Consider the following 22,418-nt stretch of genomic DNA (forward strand, 5'->3'; position numbering starts at 1 on the left):
CTCTTGTATTGAAATTAGGTAGCTATTTGTATCAAGCACATTCCTTTTCTCTTTAAGTATGTTGGCTAAATATCACAATGCTTCTTCAGTGAAATTGCTTCACACTAGGATAGATTTTATGATATCTGACACTCTCTGACACTTCTGCTATTATTTGTGAGGCTTTGAAAAGTAATTGACTGTGTTTCTGCTTTTTTGTTAATTTTCAGCCTGTAAGATTTTTAAAGTTGCTATTACTTTTGGGTCATTCCCATGCTAGTCACAGCTACTAAGCCTACAGAGCCTTTAGTAATGTATGTTGTCATACGCATTATAACTTCTGTGATTGCCTATCATAAGGCTAGGCTAAAATCTGATTCTAGATTGGACTACCTTACCTCTTTAATATTGGTCGTTAGTTCTAGTCACTTTCAGAATGTGAGAGAGTTTGCATTTTGCATAGACTCACTTCTCTTCACACACACACGCTATGAGCCATTATGGGTTTCTCATGTCTTGATGAGCTTCATAACTGAATTACCTTAAACATAAGTTGGGTTTAAGGAAAGGCGGAGTAGCAGCAACACTTCCTTGTGACTTTAGTTTCCTGTGCATACGAATGGGGAAATTGCTGTTTGGAATGAAGAGAGAATAACTTTTTTTAACTTTGTTATAAAATCAACACATTCTTCCATGTGCCGGCTTAAGAACAAAGCAACTAATTTTTTGTTTCCTGGTGGCCTTTCTCCAGCACAGCAGAATAAATTGCTTTTGGACTCTAGCCATTGAATCAGGTTGTGAGTAAGCTACTCTTTTCGCCCTCTGCAATTCTAGCAGCAGTCTCTTGGCCTTCCTTTATTGAGGAGAAAAATACAGTACTTGGGGCAAAAGTCTGCAATGTTTAGGTGCCATCTTGGGCTATCTAGGTGAAGGTAATGATCCTATAGACTTCTTGTCAATTTTCCAATACTGATAATTGCACAAATATCAATCTTCTAGATCAAAAAAGTTCAGATGTCTATGACTATGAGAGAGTGAATGAAGAATTTATATTGCTTTCTTACACAGTCAGCACACTGCTAACATTGAGCTAACAGCAGTGTAAAGTGCTTTGAATCACCTAACATAAAATCAAATCTAAGTCCTAGATACAGTCTCAACTGCAAAGGCTTCTCTTTTGTTTCTTCTGCATCAAGCTTTTGACTTGGGTGCTTGTTTTGAAGAGATCCAACGTTTTTAACTTTTTCTGTAGCTGTTCAGTAGATCAGTTATTTTAAAGGGCCTATTGAGACAGTTAGCATTGCTATAAAAGTACTTTGTGAAGACTGTTTTCTGAAAAAGACAGTTATTCTAATGAAAAATAGCTGCAAAAGAAGAAAAAACTGCAGAAAGGAAGGGAACTTGAAGTTCAGATTAGTTCTTAACTTTGCTGCCTTAAAAAGACATCTCAGAAGGTATGTAAGTTGGCTGTAAACTTATAGCAGACTGAAGCTAGACATGCCTGTCTGCGGTGGTCAGATTAAAAATATGAAGGAAAAGTTTTGTGTTTTGGGGAGACAGAGACAGGTATACTTTTTTTAAGGAGGTCATCATTGTAAAAATAAATTGTTTAATGCTTTAGGAGCGATTACCTTATAAAATAAACTGCTTGTCTTTTATAAAAGAAAAAAGCAAAATAAAGCTTAGACTTTATTTTTAAAAATAGATAGCAGGCTGCACTTGTTCAAAAAGAATGAGGGCTTTTTTCTTTTAGTTATGACTGACAGGTTTGGGCCCCTTGGAGTGTCACCTGATGTGCTGAGGTGCCACAGAGTCATCCTGTTCTGCCAGCCTGGGTCCCCTTTACCTGGCCTTGCTGGGTTAGGCTCCCCAGCCTCTTCCAGCCAAGCACGCAGGCAGGGCCACACCCAGTTGCACAGAGAGACAGAGACCCATCAGCTCTGGAAGGATTCAGCCTTAGGAGCTTACCCCAACACTCTCGTGCCCACTCCCTTTAAGGGGTACAAACCCAAAGGTTTTATGAAATCTGCCCCCTCCCTCAGTGTGGAGGGAGATGTGCACATCTTCTTGCTTACTCCCATTAGAAATTACATAAACTGGGTTATGTTATTATCAAGCAATAAGTTTATTAACTACAACAAATGAATTTTAAGTGAATATAAGAGATAACTAACAGAACAAAGCAGATTACTGACCAAATAAAGCTAAATATGCAAGCTAAGCTCAGTATACTTAAGAAACAGGTTACAAAATGTAATTTCTTACCCTAAATGTTATTTTAGGTAGGTTACAAAGTTTCTGTGGTTCAGAGTTCCTGTTATATTTCTTTTCAGACTGGACCCTTGTCTCAGTCTGGACTCCCCCTCCTTTCAGCTGGCTTTAGGAGTCTTTTCTCTTGGGCACCCTAGCCATGGAGAGGAAGAGTCCCTTTTTGGCTTACTCCTCATCCTTAAATAGGATTTACATAAGGTGTGAATCCTTTGTTTCCCAGACTTGACTCCCCTTCACTTCCAGTGGAAAGTTACAAGAAGTCTCAAGTAGTGTTTACTATCAGGTGACAAGACCATCTGACTCTATAGTGTCATGCGTCCATGAGTCAGTGGCAGTATGGAGCATCCACAGGAAGGCCAAGCTTTTTCACAGTCCATTGTCCTCACTGATGGGTCATCAGCCCTGTCTGGCTTTTCTGTTGTTGTACCTTACGTGTTAGCAGTGGGTATCACCCAGAGGTGAAAGTAAGCCTGTGCGCCCCGATATGGCATACTGGCAAGAGCTGGTGCACTCTACCGGGGCAGATTGGCTTCCCCGGCAGCCATTTAAAAGGCTTGGGGCCCGTTTAAATCGCTCAAAAACCACTGACTGGGCAGGATTTTTGCAATTCCTTCTCAACTGCGTGAAACTAGTCCCTAGATTGCTGGTGGGGGTGGAGGGGAGGACCCAAACACCTATGAAACATTTAAAGATTTTCACTCAAAAACCATCCCTATAGCTAGTGAGAGCAAACACCTTCCACTTTCTAGAGTTCTGAAATTTCCTATATTTCAAATTGCTCTGTGCTGCCCTGCCAGCCGGTCCCCCCTGCCCTGCGCCCCAAGCAGTGCCCCGCCAGCGGCCAGAGTCCCAGCCCTTCAAATAGCCGCCAGGGCCCTGCTGCGCCTTCTCGGGGATCCGGCAGCAGGGCTCGAGGACGATTTAAAGGGCCGGGGCTCCAGCCGCTGGTGGTGCGCTGCTGAAGGCGTGGAGTGGGGGGGGAAACTGCTGGCGGGGTGCTGCTGGAGGCGCGGGGTAGGGGGACCAGTTGGCAGGGGGCTGCTGGAGGCACGGGGTAGGGGGACCGGTTGGCATAGCGCCGCTGGAGGCGCGGGGTAGGGGGGACCGGGTCGTGGGGTGCTGCTGGAGGCGCGGGATAGGGGGACCGGTTGGCAGGGGGCTGCTGGAGGTGCGGGGTGGAGGGACTGGTTGGCAGGGGCAGAACAAGGCAATTTGAAATATAGGACATTTCAGAACTCCAGAAAGTGGAAGGTGTTTGCTCTCAATAGCTATAGGGATGGTTTTTGAGTGAACATCTTTAAATGTTTCATAGGTCTTTGGGTCTTCCCCCCCTCCCCAGCAATCTAGGGACTAGTTTCATGCAATTGAGAAGGGACTGCAAAAATCCTGCCCAGTGGGCGGTTTTTGAAGGATTTAAAGGGCTCCCACTGCTGCTACCTCTGGGGCCCTTTAAATCACCACTGGAGTCTGGCTGCTGGACTCCTGGGGTAGTGGCACTGGGGCTCCAGTGGTGATTTAAAGAGCATGGGGCTCCCGGCTGCTGCTACTGCAGCAGAGCCTAGGGCCCTTTAAAGCTCCACCAGAGCCTGGGGTGGCAGCCAGGAGCCCCCCAGGCTCCGATGATGACGATTTAAAATGCCTGGGGCTGCGCTGCAGTAGGGCAGCTGGAGCCCCAAGCCTTTTAAATCACCCCTAGCTGTGGAGCTCCCAGCTGCCTGTGCAGCTGGTAGCTCTGGGAGTGATTTAAAGAGTCTGGGGATTTAAAGTCCCCGCCGCTTCTGGAAGAGGCCACGCTCTTCCGGTTGAAGCCCCTCCCCTTCCTAAGGACTCCGGAATACCGGTAAGTCTTTTAAGTTACTTTCACCCCTGGTATCACCCCAAAGTAGCATAGCTGAAATACGGTTACAAAGTCAATATTCTTAACTTGAGATACAGAAATTATACAAGCATACAAATTGGATAATCGTATTCAGTAAATTATAACCTTTCCAATATCTGTAAAAAGACCTAACCAGATCAGCCACAACATCACTGGTTCATTCGCTTGCATGTCCACCAATGTAATATACACCATCATGTGCAGCAATGCCCCTCTGCTATGTACATCGGCCAAACTGGACAATCCCTACGTAAAAGGATAAATGGACACAAGTCAGATATTAGGATGGCAATATACCAAAACCTGTAGGAGAACACTTCAACCTCCCTGGACACACAATAGCATATTTAAAGGTAGCCATCTTGCAGCAAAAAAACATTTGGGACAGACTTCAAAGAGAACTGCTGACCTTCAGTCATTTGCAAATTTGACACCATCAGCTCAGGATTAAACAAAGACTGTGAATGGCTTGCCAACTACAGAACCAGTTTCTCCTCCCTTGGTGTTCCACACCTCAACTGCTAGAAGAGGGCCTTATCTCCTGATTGACTAACCTCGTTAATTCTATCCTGATTCTGCTTGCATATTTAATAACCTGCCTCTGGAAATTTCCACTACCTGCATCTGACGAAGTGGGTATTCACCTGCGAAAGCTTATGCTCCAATACATCTGTTAATCTATAAGATGTCACAGGACTCCTTGTAACTTTTCCAATGATATCTTACAGGACCCATCTTGCATAAAGTATATCTGTTATATCATATTCATATCATAAGCATATTTTTCAGAAAGAATATGGAGTGAAACGTCGCAATGACTTCATAAAAATGTTCAGCACATGAATGTGGTCTGCATGAGTTGCACACACATTGAACAAAAGAGATCCCATAACTTCTCAAAAGCATTCCAAGAGCTAACTCTTCCCCCATGAGGAATTTACCTAGTGGACTGTAATTGCTTCAAAGGACTGTCTTTTTTAATTGCTACTGTTTTCTCTTAAAGCTATGGCCTGCTTGCACTGGGGAAACTACCTACCTACTGAGTCTAATAACATTTCATGGGAGTTGTAGTGTTAGACAAGGCTCCAGAGACCAGAAACGTTTCACTGTGTGATTTTAAATTTGCTTTAAAACAAGTCTAATCAAAACAGTAACTTAAAAAAAAAAAAAAAAAAAAAGTTTTTTGTCAGGCAGAGCCTTGTCTACATTCTAACTTTCCCCAGTTCTAATACCAAAGCTAGTGTTAGAGCCAAAGTGTAGGGAATTCTTTTTAACTTAGCTCCTTGTAGACATAGCCTGTATCTAGGTGGAATAAAGAATTAATGAGTTAATCTTTCAGCTACTCCAACCTCGTTCAGATTCTGGGTTTGATTACAAGTGAAATGGAATTTGGTCTCATCCTAATTCTTTGTTGGTGCAAATTGTAAAACTCCAGCTCAGCCAGTGGCTCCTTCGCCCCTTGGGCATTTTAGACTCAGGGTATGGCTACACTCACACTTTACAACGCTCCAACTTTTGCGCTCAGGGGTGTGAAAAAACACACCCCTGAGTGCTGCAAGATACAGCGTTGTAAAGCATCAGTGTAATCAGGGCGGCAGCGCTGGGAGCGTGGCTCCCAGTGCTGCACACTACACCCGTAAAGGATGTGGTTTACATGCAGCGCTGGGAGAGTTCTCTTCCAGTGCTGCCGCTCCGACCACACTCACACTTTAAAGCGCTGCCGCGGCAGCGCTTTGAAATTCCAAGTGTAGCCATACCCTCAGTGTTGGGCTGGATTTTTAGTTTTCCCTCTGAATCTGCTATGCTTGTGTTTAACTGAGCCCCTGACATTATTTTAGTGCTGTTAGTAACTGAATAGTTCAATTTTGACAGTGCTTAACCTTCTTTCCAAGATCCATTGATTAGCTTTACACTGTCTCTCATATAAGCTTGTTTGTTAAGAACTGTTACACCATATAACCTTATCAGTTAAAATCCAGACCCTTTGAGTAGGGTCAGGAGAGGTTGCTAATCCATTTCACTACATTAAGCCACTTGTATTTGGATAGCCAAGTGTCTAACTTACACTTTTCCTATGCAGGGTATTTGATAGTGGCTGATTTATTTTCTGTTCTTGCTGGTTCATAAATCTAGTTTGATTAAAATCTGTGCAAGACCTAAACGGTTTTGAAATGTTAATTCAAAAACTATACAATGTATTACTTTAAAAATGGTGTCAGAATGGCTTGTAACCTGCTGTGCCTTTTGATAGAAAATCTAGGGCCACAGCTTCAAATGCTATTCTTCATACAATTTAGTTTTGGACTCTAAACAAATGATTGCTGTTTAACAATTGGCATGCAACCCAGTTTTGAAGTACAGCCATATAAGGTCTGACCGAATTTGTGCTAAGGGGTTTTCAGAGTGAGGTCATGATAAACTTAAATGAAACTTGAGCTGCTGCTTTAATGTCACTAGCAAATATAATTCATCTCTCTAACAAATACACTCATAAGTGAAATGAATACTGTATTTATATTGCCTCTGGTTTGTGGAGAGGAATATTTAAAGGAGTAAACTGTAAGGATTTTTGGCTTGATTCTGTGCTTCTTAAAATAGCTAATTTAAACATAGGTTCTAGAGTTCTGCTAGTAGGTTGTCACAGTTCAGGTTATGTCTTAACCCTGGTCTACACTGGTGGTGGTGGGGGGGGAGTTGACACGTAGCTGAAGTTGGTGTATCTTAGGTCAACTTACCTGGCCGTGAGGATGGCGGCCAGTCGACCGCTGTCACTCCCTCATCGACTCGCTTCCGTCTCTCGCTGGAGTCCCGGAGTCGACGGGGAGTGCGATCAGGGATCGATTTTATCGGGTCTACACGAGACATGATAAATCGATGCCCGATAGATTGATCACTACACACCGACCCAGTGGGTAGTGAAGACCTGCCCTTAGTTTTCCCTATGACAGGGCTTTGACAGTATGTTGGTAAACACACAAACTGGTGTTTTTCTCTTTTTAAATAATGTAAAGTAACAAATACTCTCTAGAATGTCTGTACATTTTTTAAAGCATTTCTGCCCCCCCCAAAAAAGTTACACCTCTGATTAGCAATATAATCCCACAAAGTCCTGTATTTGAGTATTTAATGATGTGAGTTTCTTACCTTTTTTCAGAACTCTTTCATAGTGACCACACAGCACAGACACCTGAAGCGTTTCAGTATTAACAGGCTGTTGTGTAGAATGCTTTTGAAATCATTCTGTCTTCTAAAACTACTATTCAGCATAAGAGGAGGCATCTCTGCCCAGCAAAATGGTGGATTTACATAAACTGCTTCCGATTCCTAGGGCAATGGAATAGGAGACAGAGACCACAAGCAGCACTGACTGCAAAAAGAAAACTCAGTTGGTAGAGTCAGTTACCTCCACCCTATCATCTGTCTCCTTCCCAACTCCAGAAAGAGCCCTTTGTGGATTATAAATAGATCATGGGCTTGGGCAGGAGCAAAGCTTGGAGCTGGTTTCCTCACAGCCCCTCACCTAACACCTCTAGTATCTTCTGCCTCTACCTCCCCCCTGCCTCTGTTTTGGTTTGGAGGTAGTATCTGTCAGTTAACAGACAGATACAGCTAGTCTCTCCACTTGATGATCCACAGATGGGTTGCCAAATGAAGTCTGAGGGCATTTTCTGAGGACAGAGTGGCATTTCTTGGGTAGGAAGAAGGTGGTGTTGAGTTCCTTTGTTTCCCAGGAACATCATTGTATGGAGGAAAAACATGTTTACTTCAAAAGTAATTCAAGTCAGTGATTTTTAAATTGTATATATCTCTTTGGTGGTAGTAGAATGTGCATTCATTTTATTTAAGTTGGCAGCTCACTTTATTGAGGTCAGTGCATAAGAAATCAGGATGTTTCCCCCCTCCTTCCTCTTCCCGTGCCCTAGAAAAAAAGACCCCAACAAACACTGACTTTTCCATGTTCATCCTGGCACTAGTTAGGTCCCTTTTCTAATGGAGATGTGTTGTAGTTTGTTTGTTTATTTCTCATTGTATTTTTCACAGCTATACATGTCTTGGTCTCTGGTGTGGAAGAGTAGATGGACTTCATACTCTTAGGTCAAACTTTAACCCCTCGGTCTTGAACGTAATCCAAGATCATGGAGTCTTCATGATATGACAGGATCAAGTGTTGCTTTGTGTTTGTGGTGAGCGTGGGTCTGAGGACAGGAGGAGGTAGAGTGCTGGCATTGTTTAAAAGTTGGCTTTAGCTCCCAAGGCTGTTTGATTCTTTGAATTTCTTAAGAAAATACTTTATTCCCTTTTTGGCTCAAGTACAATTTTCCTCCATTATGTCTCCCTTCTTCTATCAAGCCTTTGTGATGTGTTCTGTTTAGTGGAGCTTGTTTTTCCTATACTAGAGCTATCGCTTAAGGTCACTGCTTGACTGGAAAAGTTGATTTCCCTTGTGGATGCAAGTAGAAGAGTGGAATTCTGTTTGGAATGTGATCTAGAACTCATTAGATCAAGTCCTGGATTGTTGGGTTTTTTCCAAATTTAGTGTGAGGGCCTAGTGTGTCTAGCTGTTTGGGTATAGCAACAAGATGCTCACCTAAGACCAAAGCTTGGACTTCATGTGACACAGATGTAGTGTGTGTGTGTGGCGAGGGGGTGGGATCACGGTTTGTTCTGCAGCTCACTTGAACAGAGTTTTGTGTGATGTTAATACTGTTCATGTGCACTTGTATCACATTAGCATCTAGAGACCCTGTCAAGGCTGAATCCCCACTCTGGCACTTCAAATGCAGAAGTGGGGCACACAAGGATTTTAAAAACTAATTCTGGTCACTCCAGGCTTGTATTACACTCCCAAGGTTACAGCTTTTCTCTAACCTTGGCTTGGTAAACGCTGCCACCACCCAAATGCAAAAAACCCTTTGAACCCAGGAAGGAGCTACCTTGGGAATTCCTCCCTGTGGGATGCCCTCAAGCCCTTTCACCCCACCCTCCGGGGAAGAGCTGAGAAAGAAAACAAAGGAAATTAGCTGTTGCCACCAGCTAATCAAACATACACAAACCTCTTAGGACAAGGTAAATTTTATTAAAAACAAAAAGAAAGAAAATACATCTGGAACTTAGGCTTTTACTAGATTTTAAAGGAGCAATTCAAAAATTAAGCACCCAAAATAGCTTTTGTGGGGGTTCAGCTTAAAAGTTACAAGCAAACAAAAGCATCTGGGGTTAGCACAGAGGAGTCTACAAACCAAAATAAAAAAATAAACCTGATCGCGTCTGTCTAAATATTCCGGGTCCCCATGATTCCTTCGAGGTACCTGGTTCAAACCTTGCACAGCATTCCTGCTTATAGCATTGCTGCTCCGTGTCCCTGCAGCCCATTGAGAACAATGGAGAGACAATTTTTTCCCATTTTAAAAAGTTCTAGCCTTCCCATTGGCTGTTTTGGTCAGGTGCCCACTCCCTTTTCTGTACCTGGGGACTTTTTAACCCTTTACAGGTAAAGCAAGCAGCCACCAAGAGGGACTTTATAGGTAATTGGCCGGCTGGGTGTCCATAAAAGGGAGCTCCCCTCCTTCATTAATCACAGGCCCCAACTGCGATTGGGGTCCTGTTATCCTGTGGACTGTACATGCATGTAGTATATGTCAGTCCCGGCCCTGAAGACCTTACGATCTAAGTAGGCAGGACAGAGGGTGAGAAAAAGGAAGTGTTATTTTCCCCGTTTTGTAGATGGGGGAACTGAAGCATGGAGAGGTGGTGACTTGTGAAAGGTCATGCAGGAAATCTGTGCGAGAGCTGGGAACTGAACCCAGTTCTCCAGTATCTTAATCACAACCCAGCTGTTCTCCCTGATGGAAACAAATGCACACACGTCCCGTCCCGTCCCGTCCCGTCCTGCCTGCTACTACTGCTTAGAAACTTGTATTTGAGACTCAAAGGCACTCTTATACTTAGTTGGAAGGTTTGTTTCTAAATTTAATGGAAATTCTGAGAACCAGAGATGTGTGTTTATTTCATAGACTACTGAAAATATTTCTTGAATTTCATAGCAAATTAACAGCTTGGCCCTGGGCTGAGGCTGGTGTTGTGGATCTGAAGAAATTATACATAGGCTCCCTAGAATTGCACTGAATATTGTTTTTATCACCATTCATAATTGTCTTCAAAAGGAGAGAACAACAAATGTGAGGCACAGGAATGGAAACAAGCCCAGAACACTGAGCAGCAAAACACATTTTCTCAGTTGAACTGGGAGGAGCAGATGATGATGACATGGCCTGCGGCTGTTAATGAGAACATCATTCCAGGGTTCTGACTTGCAGATAGTGGCAGTATGACGCCACACCTCATATAGTTCCCGTGTTTTAGTCAAAATACATTTGTACAAAAATACTGTAAAACTAAACCCACTCAGCATAGTCGCCTTGTCTAGCACTGGGTGAAGAAGAGCTTATGGCCTCTGCCAGGATGGCTTGCCATGGTTGTGTTTCACTTCTGTGCTCATGACACATACTCTGAGTAGGACAGACCATTGGAAGCAATCACTGGAACTAACTACTGAAGCAACTATTTGCAAAATCTGTATTAGAAAATGAAAACATAAATAAATCTGTTTCAGTGATGTATGCTGGGTTAAATGCACCATATGCAGATATCAGTTGTATCTGTGTAATACGTGAAATGTATTGTGAGGTATGCATCTGCTACTATTTGCACACTTGTAATGCACCTGCTCCAAGGAGCTGTGCCAGGACTTACAGAACAGGTGCTCAGTTCACAAACAAAGCAACAGCTGAGGGTAGTACTCTTTATCTATTTGGGGATTAACTGAACCGGTCTGTCCTCTCACTGGCCAGCGAGAACTGTTGCAAGAACAAATGGAGTGAGACCTGCTTAGCTGCAACACCTAATCTGCAATAGTTTTTCCATCCAGTTAGAGTAGCTAAAGCAGTAGAGGATGAATGAGTTCCTTGCCAGCACTCCCAGTCTCAGAAAGAATGTTTTTACATAATATCACCCACACAGTCATTGCAGAGAAGAGTTTACTGGCCTCTCGATCAACCCCCATAATCCATGTGAACAGCATGGTACTTAATTCCTGTCATTGTTAATTTACTGTACATGCTACGTTGGATGCATACAAGGTTTCCAAACTGGTGGATATTTATTTCCTTATAAGTTAGTGGAATTGTACTGATGTAACTTAAAATGGACTTATACCGAATCAAAGTATTAGCAGAGGACCCTTTCAGTAAGGTAAAGCAGGATTCTCAGCTTGGGGGATTGTGACTCAAAATTGCATCAGAGGGTTGCGGGGCTGGCCAGACTCAGCTCCTTGCTCTGGGCATTGTGACTTGGTGCATGGGAGTGTCAGCACTGCTCCAGGTTTGGCCTAGCTGCTGCTCTATCATGATGATTTGGTTGGGGGCGGGGGGGAGGAAAGCGTCTGGGCCACATTTCAGTGAGCAGTATTGCGACCCTAGAGGTTGTAGTACCCAGAGCAGGGAGCCAAGCCCAGCTAGCCCCAAGGGACAGGAGCCAGGAGAGGGGTGGTGGTCATGTTCTCCAGTAAGTGCTGGCCCCTGATGTATCCCCCGCTCTGCAGCCGAGCAGTGCCGGGGAGTGGGGAGGAGCAGCATCTCGTCTCGGGGCATCTCAGGAAGTCTCTGGGTTGTGACAGGCAATCAGGGTTTACAGATGGGTCAGCTGAGAACCCCGGAGGTAAAGAATACAGGAGGCAAGGAGAGGATTGTGGGAAGCTGAAGGAAATGTTTAGCAGTTCTCGCAAAATCCTTCTTTTCCTTGATTTTAGCCTGGGCACACTGGCCAAAAGAAGATTACTTCTGCCACTATTGCTTTGTCTAGCCAAACTTTGGATCAGAGACCATGATAAAGATTAATTACATACTGCTGGTGATTTGGCTCTGTGGGTATTGGGAAGAAACGACATGGCATCTTGCCAGCAAGTTGTGGCTGTTGGATGTTTGAATTAAACTAAAGATCATAATCCATGGGTGCCACAGGTATTCAAGAGTTGACAGATGTGTTAACATTTAGCTGGAGATACCTAATCAGAATGACTGACTCCTTGATGACAGCAGCAAAGAGACCTGTGGCACCTTACAGACTAACAGACGTATTGGAGCATTAGCTTGACGAAGTGGGTATTCACCCATGAAAGCTCCTGCTCCAATACGTCTGTTAGTCTATAAGGTGCCATGGGACCCTGCTGCTTTTCCAGATCCAGACTAACACGGCTACCCCTCTGATCCTTGATGACAGTAGACTTGATTGCACTAGCATTCCTTACAACTTTCATGTGGTATTTCTTCATTTGTTGCCTCTCAGTTGCAATTTGCAGGATTTCCCCCCTCTCTTCAGACCATGTAATTGTTGTATAACCTTTGCTGATTAGACAATTTGTGGTGGTAAATTGCTTGCGAAGGAATTTTTTTGTTGGTTTGAAGTGCATCCCTCAGTGCACAAATAGTTGCAGTGTTTGAGCTCTGGTTATGTGATTTATCATTTGAATCTAATGCTTTTTGTGCTTCTAGTTCCCAGACTTGGGTTTCCTGGGATAATGGACTTGAAGTGGAGGCATAACTTTTTTTTGGCTGAAAATAAAATATTTTCCACAGTTTCATCACCTTCCTTACTGTTAACTGACCTGAAACTAACATAAGGTCCAGAACATTGATTGAAGTAAATTGGGAGTCTTTCCACTGAATTTAAGGGGAGTTGGATCAGGCCCATAGAGACCTCAAAAGTTCAGATCCTTATTGCTTTGCTGCTTGTTTTCTCCCCCACAGCCCTTTTTTTGTATATAATTTGCAGTTTGGAGTTAATCTGCGTACTGTTTAGATGCTCTGTTAACAGTTCAGATGTACATGGTGGCAGAGTCAATTATTGCTTTATGTTTCTCACTGCCATGTAATAATGCATCTTATACCTTTCCCTAAGAAAGGCCCTGTGTACTCTCCAGCAAGCTGGACTAAAATCTGTGGCAAGGCTCCCTGATTTTCTGTGGCATTTTGGTGAAAGAAACTGGAATTTCTGAGGCATGTTCAAAATAGAGGGTCTTACTGAATTAAATAGATGAGTGAGTAATTTCATATGAAAATAGCAATGAATATTATAGTGATTAAAGTCTTGTTCTTCCCTAAATAAAACACACTATCTAAAATGGCTTTATGGGCTTTCCTATTCATTGTCTCGTTGATGTCTATACCAAATTTGCTCAGATTGCAGATAGATAATTTTTTTTCCCAGCTGTCAGCCCTGCAGACTTACCCTTTGCTGTTAAAGGCAGGTTTGGTTCTTTTCGTAATCTCCACTAATAGCATTTCTGCAGGCCAAATTATGCCCTCCATGATATATGTAGTCCTGTCAAGGAAACAGGGAGCTGGTTTTGGAACCAGATAAATGGGTTGAGGCTTTTGACACTGGGAAAGGGCAGATTAATCTTTTCTTTCCCTCCTGTTCCCTGTTGTTTTCTTCTTTGGACAGTAGTTGTGGATGGTGATGCAGCAATCCTTGACAGTGGTCAACTCCCTCCTTTCCCCATCCATGACTGCATGCAACAAAAATGGGCAAACTTATCAGCTAGAAGTATCTGCTAAACAGTCAGCAGTAAAATAATTACACATTCTGATTTTCAAATGGCATTATTAGTGTTCAGAACTTCCACTATTGAGATGAATGAGGAGTTCACACCTTTCAAAGCAAATGTTTCAGACTGTCTACCCTCAGGAATATGGGTCTGAATCAGTGCCAATTTGGAAGAACATGTTCACAACTGTAAGGGCTAGAAACTTTTAAAATTTATGTGTAGATTCTTGAGCACAATTCTGTGGCAGGTGCTTGCTCCATACATTCTGTGGCCAAATAATTGCAGAATTACCGTTACCTACTCATAGCATATCTTTTGTAATGGGATGAAAATTGAGGGTGCAGTAGTTGCCTCAAATATTTTTTTAAAATTTAAAACAAAAAACAATGTTTAGGATGTTGGTGTTTTCAGATTCTTATTATTTGCTACACATATAATATCGCTACAATCTTTTATATTTAATAATTTCTAAACATTAAAATTGCTCCAACAAATTTTTTCTTATTTTAAAGAAAAAATTACTGTTTTTTTTTATTTTATTTTTTTCACGCAAAGGGAACCCTTTGCAAAACTATAAAAGTCCCTAAATTTGTAAGGGAATAAAAAGCATTATATTAAAGTGCTAAGTATTACTGTACTTACTGCTTTCTAGGAACAGGCTACAGGAAGGGAAAAAATAAAAGGATGATAAATATTTTTAATTTCTCTAGTGAGAGGGGGAGTCTTGATTCTGAAAACTTCCAGGTGGTTTGGTCCCGCTTGTAGTGGAGTTGATCACTGTGCCACAATATTGTAACTTCATGATAAAAATGCTGTAATTAAGGAACTAGTAGCATTCTTATCATAAAAACTGTAATGTTCATATCTAAGGTGGGTGGTATCCTTAATTTACAAATGGTGAAACTGAGGCAGAAATTGTCTTATCGAAGACCCCAAAGGAAGTTAGTATTTGAGCCAGGATTAGAGTTTGGGAGTTCTTTGTTTCCAATCCTTTGCTCAGACCACATCTTTTCTAGCTGTAGGGAGGATGGCGGAGTCATGTGTCTTTATTCATGTATATAGTAAAAAATCAAAGAATCTAAAACTCTCAGCTTTGTATAGGCTTTCTGGCAAGCAAAAATGTATAGCTCTGCATCAGACACAGTGTTGTCACAAAAAGAACAGGAGGACTTGTGGCTCCTTACAGACTAACATATTTATTTGAGCATAAGGTTTTGTGGGCTACAGCCCACTTCATTGGATGCATGCACTGGAAAATACAGTAGGAAGATTGTATATATCTATATATAGATATAAACATACACACACAGAACATGAAACAATGGGTGTTACCATACGAGAGTAATCAGTTAAGGTGAGCTATTGCCAGCAGGAGAGAAAAAAACTTTGTAGTGGTAATCAAAATGGTCCATTTGCAGCAGTTGACGAGAATGTGTGAGGAATGGGGATTGGGAGGTAATAAACATGGGGAAATAGTTTTACTTTGCATGATGACCCATCCACTCCCAGTCTTTATTCAAGCCTAATTTAATGCTGTCCATTTTGCAAATTAATTCCAAGTCAGCAATCTCTTGTTGGAGTCTGTTTTTGAAGTTTTTTTTTTGTAATATTGCAACTTTTAGGTCTGTAACCAAGTGACCAGGGAGGAGATGTCACAGGGTTCAGTTCTGGCAAATTGAAATGCCTGCCAGCTGTGCTGGGAAGTCTCAAAGAGATTATGTTATAGGAGTGGGTTTTGAGGTCAGGAAAATCCTTTTCTTAGGCCAAACTCCTCCAGGGTCCATTCGGATGGGTAATGTAAAATACTGACCCTTGACCATTGTGCACGTGGTGCATGAGTACTCCTGTGTTCAGAGGTACCCAGATGTTTCCAAGCCAATATATTCCTCTCCTAAGAGAGGTCTTAAATCATTAAAGTTGAGAGCTGAATCAGTTTCATAACTATATATGGTGTTCATGCAAGTGATAGAAATCTGAGTGTATTTATAATACTGGTTTGCTGCAGTAATGTGGATTGGGAACAAATGCTTTTTTGGATAATAGCCAATGCTTAGGATTGGTTTTACAGTGGCATGTAAAATCAGTATATTGCTTGTAAAGACAACAGTTGACAAACTGATAGGGGCTTCTTAAAAAAACAACAAAAAACTTGAATTTGGAGAAGCAATATATGCCTAGATGCATACTTGTGATGTATCATATAAGCAGGAAGATAGACTATTATAACTTGATGAATGCTGAGATGCTCATATTCCAGTACTTATACATTCTTGATTTTACTTATTTATCAGGTACTGGATTTCTTATATATTTTTCTGCTTTGTGTAGAGATCGTTTCTTTTAATTACCTATGCCTTAAATGCAATACTGTACTGACTGGAAAATATTACATAGCATTGAAATGAAAAAAATCTAATCATGAAATGAGTTGAGCTGCTTTGCATACTGATAATAAATATTTGAACAAAAATAGTTGGCAAAAAATGACACGTGTTTTTGGGTGTGTCAGTTTAACTGTTTATGATCAGCACAGCAGCTTTTTTGACATACCTCATTTGTTAGATCTTTGTATTACTGCATGGATAACTGTTGTATATGGAGCCTGTGTAAGGTAATGATTGATTGCACTGTTTGCTCATAGCCTAGAATGTAAATGAACTGTTGTTTTTTTCTGCATTTTCTAAGATTGCCAATATTTGTTTTGTTCTAGGATGTTCAGAAAGAGAGAGAAACCCACTCGTATCTCAGTAAAGAAGAAGTTAAAGAGAAGATTCAAAACTATAATTCATCTGTTACTGACAAATTAAAGATGACCTTGGTAAGATTCACATAGAACTGCTGTAGTTTATAATTGAATAGCTGAATGTAACTCCATATAATGCATTATTTGACACTTTGTCTTTTAGCATTTTTCATGTGCAACTGTGGCTTAATGACTTTGTAGTGTACTACAGGGAAAGGGCCATTTCTTAGCCCTGAAATGTATTTAAGCCACTTTCAGCCCTCATTTGTTTGGGGTTAAGGGGATAAGGGTAGAAACCACAAACCTGTACATGGTGTTGTGAAAAGTTAACATGTTTAAAATACGCTCAAGTGTCAAAAAATAAATGGATTCCTTCCGCCTCTCAATTATACCAGTACAGCCAGCACAGGGAGAATATGGCTGTTTATTTTTATCAGACTGTCTATACATATGTCTCTTATAAAACTACATTACTATGGCACCCAAATATGTTAAATCAAGCAAAAATAACTCTTGTAGTTATGACACTTTTTACATTAATTTCAGAAAGTTTGATTTCTGGGGATGGTTTTAAGAAATAGGTTTTCAGTGTGATAAGAATATAAATAAATATTTTACATAATAAAGAAGTTAAGATGCACACTGATTCTTAACTTCTAAATCTTCTGTGATTGTTTATTAATAAAATCCATATTTACCTGGCTAAAATGTTATAACTCAATTTATATATAAATTGTCAGATCCTTGTATGTTCCATTAGATGTACTGTACATCCAAACTTAGAAGTTCTGTTACATTCTAAATTACTTTATATATGGAACCCTTATCTACTAAACTGATTTTTGTTATGTATTTTCATATGGTTTGGAATTAATACTTGTAAAATCACGTTGCCAAAAGCCCTGTAATGCAGTAACATTTGACTAATTACTTGTTTTCAGAACTAATTACAAGAAGAAATTTTCCATGTTGGTTAGGTTAGCATAAGCATTTAGCCTGAGATATTCAAAGGGGTAAGTCTGTTAGGCACCCAATTCCCATTGAATTGCAATAGAATTTGGGCATCTAACTCCCTTTGACAATCACAGCTTTTAGCATTGCACAACTGTGTATGACATTGTGTTATGTATGTATGCAAAGTTATATTGTAGAGTGTGCTTTTAATATAAAGTGTATGCAAATATATCTGCACATATATAATCTTACAAACAGAAACTCTGTTAAAAACATTATTCCAGTTGCAAAGTCTAGTGCCCAGAAGCTAGGAAATGCCAAAATTTCAGTTCTCTTGTGCATATGCATTATGCAGTCTTTAATGAGCAGGTATTCAATATTTTGTAGTCTCATTTTTCAGTGTTTGGCCGTCAAGCCTTATTTACTCACATTATATTCAGAGCAGGATTTGAATAGAATTATTCATTTCCTCATTGACTTTTCTGTGGCACTTATTACTATAGTATCTGTTTCACTAATATTAATGAAGGTATTTTTCACAACTCCCCCTTGAGGTGAGGGACTAGTATTATCCCCATTTTATAGATGAGGAACTGAAGCACAGAGAGATCACAAGTACCTACTAATTTTGGATGCCCCATTTGAGACACCTTGAAATCGACTTTTCGGAATACTTCATTAGCATTATATAGCACTTCACGTATTCAAAGCACAGCTCCCACTGGCTTCCATTACAGCTGTGAGAGCTCAGCACTTCTGCAAATCAGACCCCAGGGTCTCAAGTCAGACCCCTAGAAAATGAAGAACACACAATTAGTGACCACCTGTGTGAAGTTTTTTTTGGCTTACATGACATGGCTAGCATCCCATAGGAACTCTGCAGCAGAAGCAGGAATAGAATCCAGTGCTCCAGAGAAGCATTCAACTACCTTAAACCTTGCTTCATTTACTACACACCTTCCAGTTTTGGCAACAAATGAGGTTGGGGACTTTTAGACAACAGCGTCCTTTATCACACAACCCGGACTTATTCCCACAGCTAGTCCATCAGGGATCCTGTGGAAAAAACAGGATATGATCAGGTAATTAAAGACTGTAACATAATGCATATGTACAAGAGGGCCAAATTAAGGATGTACAGCAACTTGTGGCATTTCCTAATTGTTGAGTGCTTGACTTTGCTACCTTAATGATGCTCGTTTAACTCTGTCTGTCTGTCCGTCTGTCTGTGTGTTTTCTTAGTTTTTTTTTTTTTTTTTTAAAAAAGTAAATGGAAAAAACAAATTCCACCATGTTGACATGGGTCATTAGCAGGGTTGGAACCTACAGACAGACACACACACTCATCCACCTGCTACTTGAGCTAATGTAGTAACTGCTAGCAGTAGTAGGATGTCATCCTTTGTGGACCAGCATGCAGAGCAGGGGGGAAGGGAGAACAGATGGATGTGGTTTCCCAGTGAGTTTCACAGTGGGTTTGGCAAAATTATAAGCAACTGAAAACAGGCTGTTGTAATGGGAAATGTTGGGCAACCTTAATATTAGGAATTGCTACCAACTCTGCCTATTTTAAATTAAAAAAAGTGTGTGAACATGTTTGTGGGGGAATTTGTGACTATACTAGTTTGACAATCTCAAAATGTATTCTCTCTAGTTTAGATTTTGTTTCATGGGAAGTATACCACAGAACAAGTGAAATAGGTGGAAGAGGGATAGGTAAAAAGGAGATGCTTTGGTTTTATTCTCCTTTCATACGGAGACTTTCAGTGGTACTTTTCTCAAACCTGTTGATTTTTTTTCTTTGTGCTTTTAAAAAAAAGTTTATATTTAAAATGTAAGGAATCCATTGAACAAGTTTTCATTTGTAAAATATTGTAAATTTTCTAACATCTGTGTTATAAATTGTAAAGGTTAATTTGAGGTCACAGTTTGAATTACAAGATCTCACATGCTTCCTGACTAATATGAATAATACATTTATAATATAAAATAACAATCAAGTATCTTGCAAACTTATCTCATTTTTTTCCCCAACTAACCACAGTGTGAGCTCAAAAGATGGATTAATTGTTTGTGTCCAGTAGTGGAATCTCCCCTTTGTAACCTGCTAAAGCAGAGCTCTGGCAGCTTGTTGGGAATACCAGTTCTCTCTCTCTCTCTCTCTCTCTCTGCAGTTTCCCCGTTTCCACCATCAGTTGGTAGCTTGGTGAGATGGCTGCTTAATTTTTCTACCAAGACTGAAAATTCAGCATTAGCTTTCATAGGATTATTTGCTTGATGCTTATCTAGATCTCTTGGAATTCAACTGTAATTCCAAAAACTAAAGTGAATTTTGTGTCAGCTATGGAGGAATAGGTGAATGTGTCTGGCTGTGTAAAACACTGACTCTTACAAAAAAAAATATTTGCCTCATGTATCATAACACATTTTAAAGAGTCCATTGCAATCCGTACTTATTGCTATTGATGCTGTCATAATAAATAGGTCACTCTTAATTTTATAAAATATTGTGCTTGTCTTCCTGCTGCAGAACTCAAATGGGACTTACACTGGCTTCATCAAAGTTCAGATGGAACTATACAGACCTATTACTGTACAGACTTCTGTGAATCCAGGAGAGCATGCTCACAATAACGAGACTTCATTTTACTTGCCTCCAGGCTACGTGAATAAGCTTCATATAAGCAGCATTAACACTGTTCGTGAAGTTATTGAGGCCTTGCTCAAAAAATTTTTAGTGTTTGACAACCCTGCCAAGTTTGCACTTTATAAACGCTGTCACAAGGAAGATCAAGGTAGAATTTAGATTTGTTGTCTTCTGATGTTGGAATGGGCAAAGGGTTGGGAGGTGTACTATAGCTGTGTTTGAGATAAGCAGGATGGGAGAGGGCAGATACGGGAGAGGTGACGATAACTCTCTCATTTCCATAGATTCAGGTTACAGGTTCTTATTTTGTGTTGTGGGGGGGAGGGGGTCGGGGATGTCTTTTCTGGTTGTGGGAGCAGATTGGCTATTTTTCAGGTGTTGGGAGAGTAAGATGAGAGAGCATTATTATCTGAGGAGAGAGGTCCTGGGGTTTGTTCCTTTGTAGAGCCATCTTGGTTTAGGCAATGGATGGTAAGATGTTTTGGGAATAAGGACATAAGGCAATAAGAATATATAAAGGGAGAGGTATTTGTTGTTTTATAATTATACTTACAGGGAATGAGGATTTGCTGGAATGGGTAATAGTATGATGGGAATGTAAGTCTCTTGGGGAGGTGATGTGTGGGAATAGGACTTTGCAGTTTGTCTGTGGTCCCTCATAGAAGAGAGTGGGGAACCACTCTGAGGTGGCTTCACTCCTATCTAGGAGGATCCAGAGAGTGATTTTGGGTGACCACTAGTCTCCTCGAAGATGCTTCTCATTGCGAACATGAGGTTCCTAGGGTGGGTAGTAGAGACATGAGTTATGGTGGCTGCAATGTACAGGCAGTTGTAGATTTCCATAATGGTGGATCCTGGTGGTGCAGTGAAATGGATTGACTGAATATCTGCTAGAAATTGGGACTTGGAGGAGATGTACTTGGTAGCTGGCTGAGATTTATGATGAGACAGATAATGTTTAATAAATTGGAGGAAGCAAGCAGAAGAATTGGATAGTTATATGAACTTATTCTTTTAAAATACTGTTTTAGCTGAATAGCTAATGCTGCAAAAGTGAATAGGCATCTATATACTGTCACCTACAGTCTACAGTGTGGCCCAGTGTTAAGATAGAAAATATTAATGTCTCATGTTTTTTGACTTATGGTTAGTGATATTGGAAAATAGGTAGCAGTAGAGTTTCAAAAGTAACATTCTGCTGGAATGTAACAGGTGTTTTTTCAATCTGTTAATGTGCTTGATGTGATTCCTGGGTTAGTTAACCTGTACAGAGAGGAATCTCTCCTTGCACTAAGTGTTGTTAAAAGCTAGGAGTGCATGTACATCAGGAAGTGCCAAATGAAAAGCAAAAATAGATACTCAAGGGGCATTTTCATTTTGTCAGCTTCTTGCTTTCACACTTGGAATCCAGCTGCTTGAACTGACGATGACAGCAGCCAGCTGAAATATGACACTTCTTGACAGCAGTGATTCCATCTAAACAGGCAGTGTTGTCTTGTAGACAGTGTGCATGTCTGAGAGTGTATGTGGAACCTTCACTGAAGCCTTTTCTTTAGAAGTTCTAATGGCGGTGGCCTGCAACAGCAAGAACTGGACCAAAAATACAAAATGCCAGAAGATCCAATCCTATAGCTTTCAAGTAGGGCCCTCATATCATACAGACATGGAAGTGGAGGGAAGGCTCTTGCTTCCCTCTACAAGATTTATGCCCTGTGTTTTGTCCTCCTGTCACTTAAGGATCCTTGGGATGGGTGGGGGTGGGAAATATCTGTAGCCACATTGTGCCCTTGGGCACCTTGCATAGAATGGTGATGCGGAAGGAACTCTGCAAATTACCAGCTAATTTTCCAGTTTTAAAACTTTTGTTTCTGTTCTTCTTATGTGCCATTTTGCTCCTGGGTTTTTTTCCCTGTTTTCTTGTTTCTTTTGAATATACATTAAAATAAATATTAATGTTGGTTAAGAGCCAGGTCATTCAGTTTTGAGTGTCAGTTATTGCACTCTGTTATGCACAATACATTCTGCTCAGTCTTCCCAGCAATGGCTGTTTGTACAAAAATCTCCCCAGCAGTGCAAAGGTTTTGTAGCTACAAGTGTATATTTTGGGGTGGAGAGTGGATTGTTTTTTAAAGATTTTGCTCCTTAGCACACTTTCTATTAATAGTCAAGACCTTTTATTTGTAAAACTGAATAATAATTGTAACTTTCCCTTCTGCAGTTTATACATGCAAGCTCTCAGACAGAGAACATCCCCTCTATCTGCGTTTGGTAGCAGGTCCCAGCACAGAAACACTCAGTTTTGTTCTGCATGAGCATGAAACTGGAGAGGTTATGGTAAGTT

At 40.9% G+C, this 22,418-nt stretch overlaps 1 protein-coding gene across 2 annotated transcripts in view; it reads left to right on the forward strand.

Annotated features, from left to right (window-relative positions):
- RASSF3 (Ras association domain family member 3) overlaps positions 1-22,418 on the forward strand; it is a 99,757-nt gene that overhangs the window by 72,569 nt on the left and 4,770 nt on the right. For both annotated transcript variants that reach the window (XM_075066116.1, XM_032775238.2), the window contains exons 2-4: positions 16,444-16,551; positions 19,961-20,225; positions 22,296-22,411. In XM_075066116.1, coding sequence (XP_074922217.1) covers positions 16,444-16,551; positions 19,961-20,225; positions 22,296-22,411 — 489 coding nt within the window. The remainder of the gene's footprint in view (positions 1-16,443; positions 16,552-19,960; positions 20,226-22,295; positions 22,412-22,418) is intronic.

This window comes from Chelonoidis abingdonii, chromosome 1, assembly GCF_003597395.2.
Source record: "Chelonoidis abingdonii isolate Lonesome George chromosome 1, CheloAbing_2.0, whole genome shotgun sequence".
NCBI classification, from domain to species: Eukaryota; Metazoa; Chordata; order Testudines; family Testudinidae; genus Chelonoidis; species Chelonoidis abingdonii.